The sequence below is a fragment of the Corapipo altera genome, unplaced genomic scaffold, assembly GCF_003945725.1.
Source record: "Corapipo altera isolate COAL_440 unplaced genomic scaffold, ASM394572v1 328, whole genome shotgun sequence".
Lineage (NCBI taxonomy): Eukaryota > Metazoa > Chordata > Aves > Passeriformes > Pipridae > Corapipo > Corapipo altera.
This window is the reverse complement of record NW_020885154.1, coordinates 74,729-80,114: the sequence shown is the minus strand read 5'-3', so window position 1 is coordinate 80,114 and position 5,386 is coordinate 74,729. Positions and strand designations below refer to the sequence as shown.

At 42.3% G+C, this 5,386-nt stretch overlaps 1 protein-coding gene across 1 annotated transcript in view; it reads right to left on the bottom strand.

Annotated features, from left to right (window-relative positions):
* Window positions 1-1,182: 1,182 nt before the first annotated feature.
* LOC113960591 (coatomer subunit gamma-2-like) overlaps window positions 1,183-5,386 on the bottom strand; it is an 11,996-nt gene continuing 7,792 nt past the window's right edge. The window contains exons 8-9 of the mRNA XM_027670227.1: window positions 4,497-4,592; window positions 1,183-1,551 (exon numbers count right to left, since the gene is read on the bottom strand). Of these exons, the coding sequence (XP_027526028.1) occupies window positions 1,183-1,551; window positions 4,497-4,592 (465 nt within the window). The remainder of the gene's footprint in view (window positions 1,552-4,496; window positions 4,593-5,386) is intronic.

Here is a 5,386-nt window from a genome sequence, read left to right as displayed (position 1 = left end):
TAAAATCCTTAAAAAAAATTCCATAAAATTGTTTAAAAATTCTGTAAGATCCTTAAAAAATAATCCATAAAATCCTTAAAAATATTCTGTAAAATCCTTAAAAAAAAAATCCATAAAATCCTTTAAAATATTCTGTAAAATCCTTAAAAAAAATTCCATAAAATCATTTAAAAATTCTGTAAAATCCTTAAAAAAAATCCGTAAAATCCTTTAAAATATTCTGTAAAATCCTAAAAAAAAAAAATCTGTAAAATCGTTTAAAAATCTGTAAAATCCTTAAAAAAAATTCCATAAAATCGTTTAAAAATTCTGTAAAATCCTTAAAAAAACATCCGTAAAATCCTTTAAAATATTCTGTAAAATCCTTTAAAAAAATTCCATAAAATCGTTTAAAATATTCTGTAAAATCCTTAAAAAAAAATCTGTAAAATCCTTTAAAATATTCTGTAAAATCCTTAAAAAAAAAAAATCTGTATAATCCTTTAAAATATTCTGTAAAATCCTTAAAAAAAAAAAAATCCGTAAAATCATTTAAAAGTCTGTAAAATCCTTAAAAAAAAAATTCCATGAAATCCTTTAAAAAATTCCACAACATCCTTAAAAAAATCCTTAAAAAAATTCTGTAAAACCCTTAAAAAAAACTTTTATAAAATCCTTTAAAATATTCTGTAAAATCCTTAAAAAAAAATCTGTAAAATCCTTTAAAATATTCTGTAAAATCCTTAAATAAATCCTTAAAAAAATCCTGTAAAACCCTAAAAAAAAACTTTCATAAAATCCTTTAAAATATTCTGTAAAATCCTTAAAAAAAAAATCTGTAAAATCCTTTAAAATATTCTGTAAAATCCTTAAAAAAATCCTTAAAAAAATTCTGTAAAACCCTTAAAAAAAACTTTCATAAAATCCTTTAAAATATTCTGTAAAATCCTTAAATAAATCCTTAAAAAAATTCTGTAAAACCCTAAAAAAAAACTTTCATAAAATCCTTTAAAATATTCTGTAAAATCCTTAAAAAAAAAACCTGTAAAATCCTTTAAAAAATTCCATAAAATCCTTAAAAAAAATTCTGTAAAAAAATCCTTAAAAAAATCCTTAAAAAAATTCTGTAAAACCCTTAAAAAAAACTTTCATAAAATCCTTTAAAAATTCTGCAAAACCCTTAAAAAAAATTCCATGCAACCCTTAAAAAACCTCCATAAACCAGGAGTGGCCTCGCGCCGAGACAAGGCCGAGAACCATCACCCTCCCACATTCCCAGCCCCCAAATTCCAGGCGGGAATTCCCAATCCTTTGGGGTGGACGCTCACCAGCCCTGACGGCCTCGTTCTCCAGCACCACCCTGTTGAAGATGAAGCGGATGTACTTGGAGGGGGCCGGCGTGCGGGGCCCTTCCTTGCCCAGCAGGTGCAGGATCTTGGTGGCCAGCACGGTGTGCTCGCAGTCCTCGATGAACTCGCACAGGTGGGCCAGCCCGGCCTCCTTGCTCTCGGGGTTCTCCTCGATGATGCTGATGATGCAGTCCACGATGGCCCTCTTGTACTCGAAGCCTCCCTGGGGAAGGGGGTGTCATGCTTTGAGAACCCCAAAAATCTAATTCCCTGGTCCAGACCCCCTCCCACATCTCGACCACATCTCGATCGAGTCCATCATCAGCAAATTTGCTGGTGATGACACCAAACTGGGAGGGAGTGTCGACCTGCTGGAAGGCAGGAGGGCTCTGCAGAGGGATCTGGATAGACTTGAGAGATGGGCTGATTCCAATGGGATGAAGTTCAATAAAGCCAAGTGCCGGGTCCTGCACTTTGGCCACAACAACCCCCTGGCAGCGCTACAGGCTGGGCACAGAGTGGCTGGAAAGCAGCCAGGCAGACAGGGACCTGGGGGTACTAATTGACAGGAAGCTCAACATGAGCCAACAGTGTGCCCAGGTGGCCAAGAAGTCCAATGGGATTGATGCCTTAAGCCCCTAATGGTTTTTTTATTTTTCTAATATTGGTAAGCCTTGTAAGTTTTATAGGTAGACTCTAAAAGCAGCATCCCTTGACCCTTGTCCCTTTCCCTGTAGCACCCTTGTTTATACATTCCTTAACCCTCTTACCCCATTCTATGCTCCCCATATCAATCCTGCTTCTGAATACAATAGAAATGTTTAGTCTTTTGTCAAGGCAAGGCCTAGACAGTTGACAGAACAGCATATCTGGGCCTAAACCACAGAATAGGTCAGAAATTAGGTAACTATGTACCCTTTGTGCTCTGATGATGGTGAAGATGGGATGAATGAGGGGTCCTGAAATACACCCCAGACCCATTTTAAAGGGGGTGGACCCCAGGGCGGGCCAGAGTAAAGGTTACAGGGTGGACACATCTGGGATTGGATGGATGGTGTTATAAAATGTAACCTCTCGGGCACAGGGGCACCCGTCTTGTAACATCTTAGCCTTGGCAAATAAACCCTTTCTTATCTCACCCCTAATTTACTGCTCTGGAGATTTTTTTCAGCACATAAATCCCACGGCAACAGGATCTTGTCCTGTATCAAAAATAGCGTGGCCAGCAGGAGCAGGGAAGTGATCCTTCCCCCGTACTCTGCGTTGGTGAGGCCACACCTTGAGTATCGTGTTCAGCTCTGGGACCCTCAGTTCAGGAAGGATATTGAGGTGCTGGAGCGGGTCCAGAGAAGAGCAACGAGGCTGGTGAAGGGACTGGAGCACAAGTCCTATGGGGAGAGGCTGAGGGAGCTGGGGTTGTTTAGCCTGGAGAAGAGGAGGCTCAGAGGTGACCTCATCACCGTCTATAACTACCTGAAGGGAAGTTCTGGCCAGGTGGGGGTTGGTCTCTTCTCTCAGGCACTCAGCAACAGGACAAGGGGGCACGGGCTTAAGCTCCACCAGGAGAAATTTAAGTTGGATATCAGGAGAAAATTCTTTACAGAGAGAGCAATCAGGCATTGGAATGGGCTGCCCAGAGAGGTGGGGGATTCACCATCCCTGGAGATTTTTAAACGCAGATTGGACGTGGCACTGAGTGCCATGATCCAGTAAATGGACTGGATTTGGACCAAGGGTTGGACTCGATGATCTCGGAGGTCTTCTCCAACCCAATCGATTCTATGATTCTATGACCCAGTGTGAGATGGTTTTCCACGTGGCCACCTCCCTCCACAACAACCTTCTCTTCCGTTCTGCTTGTGACACGTTTCTATTTTGAGGTAAAACCTCAAAACTTCAAGGGTCGCCACCACCCCCTGGGGTTTTTACCATTTTTGTAACTTCAGGGGGAAAAACTGTTTCCCCCCCCCACCCAACTGTGAAGGACCAGGAATGGGAACGGGGAAAATTTCAGAAGTGGAAAAAGATGTACGGTGATTGAAAGGACTTTATGACACAGACTTTACAGTTATTCTGGATATACACACTGGATGCTTCCCCAGAATTTGTACCCACCCGGAAAAAAATTCTCTAAAATCGTTTAAAAATTCTTTAAAATCCTTAAAAAAAAAAAAAACAATTAGCAAAATCCTTTAAAAACCCTGTAAAATCTTTAAAAAAAAATTCCATAAAATCGTTTAAAAATTCTGTAAAATCCTTTAAAAAAAAATCTGTAAAATCCTTTAAAAAAATTCCATAAAATCGTTTAAAAATTCTGTAAAACCCTTAAAAAATTCTGAGAGGAGACCCTTCAGACCCTGCACTTTCCAGGATCCACATCCCACACAGGAGACCCTTCAGTCCCTGCACCTTCCATGGCACATCTGACACAGGAGATCCTTCAGTCCCTGCACTTTCCAGGATCCACATCTGACACAGGAGACTCTTCAGTCTCTGCACTTTCCATGGCACATTTGACACAGGAGATCCTTCAGTCCCTGCACTTTCCATCACCCACATCTGAGAGGAGACCCTTCAGACCCTGCATTTTCCAGGATCCACATTTGGGATGAGACCCTTCAGACCCTGCACTTTTCAGGATCCACATCCCACACAGGAGACCCTTCAGTCCCTGCACTTTCCACCATCCACGTTTGGGAGGAGACCCTTCAGTCCCTGAACTTTCCATGGCACATTTGACACAGGAGACCCTTCAGTCCCTGCACTTTCCAGGATCCACATTTGGGATGAGACCCTTCAGTCCCTGCACTTTCCACGATCCACATCTGAGAGGAGACCCTTCAGACCCTGCACTTTTCAGGATCCACATCCCACACAGGAGACCCTTCAGTCTCTGCACTTTCCAGGATCCACATTTGGGATGAGACCCTTCAGTCCCTGCACTTTTCAGGATCCACATGTGGGAGGAGATCCTTCAGTCCCTGCACTTTCCATCATCCACATCTGACACAGGAAACCCTTCAGTCCCTGTACTTTCCAGGATCCACATCCCACACAGGAGACCCTTCAGTCCCTGCACTTTCCATGGCACATCTGACACAGGAGACCCTTCACCCCCCAAACCAGAGCCCCCCAAATCCCCCCCCAAGGCCCAGGTGCCCCACGTACATCATCCCTGAGCATGTTGGACAGGAAGGTCATCATGACGCTGTGCTTCCGAGGGTACTTCTGGCACAGGGCACTGATGGCCTGCACCACCACCACCTGCAACACACAAGGACATCACTCAGGGCTGGTTTTCCACGGAAAACACAGGGGTTTATCTCAATTTGATGAAGTTCATGGCCAAGGATAAAAATCAGGTGGTGGATTCTCAGAGTAACAACCTCCTGTCAGCCTGGCTTTGCTGGAGGGACTGGAATATGGGATGGACTACTCACCTAATCCTAAGCTCCCAAGTCACATTTTGCCTTGAAAACCCTTTTCCAATTTCAAATTTGTCTGGTACTTAATTTTCTCATTAAAAACAAGAATTCAAGACCGCTGTGAGCACACAGTGACTCTGCTGTGCTCCTCAGGGCATCTCCAGGATGGAAAAGGGACAGGTGATCCATCCTGAACGAATTTATTACCAGAATTTATAAACTTGAAGTATTACATATTTATAAACTTTAAAAACTAGGTAGAAATTTATCATTCATGCTGTTTGCTAAATATGTATCAGACTGAAATGATACAGGTTCAACCAGATCCCTCTTCCTCCCCAAAGAAGACACCAGAAGGTGGGATAAGGTTTTGCAGGATATTGCACAGGAGCCAGGAATCCACCAAAGGACATTTATCCTTCCTTGGGGTGGTGGGAGGAAAAGGACACAACAAGGAATCCACAAAATGACAATTATCCCTTCTTGGAATGGTGGGAGGAAAGGACAGAGCCAGGAATTCACCAAAGGACATTTATCCTTTCCCGGAGTGGTGACAGGAAAGGACAGAGACAGAAATCCACCAAATGACATTTATCCCTTCTTGGAGTGCTGGGAAGAAAGGACAGAGCCAGG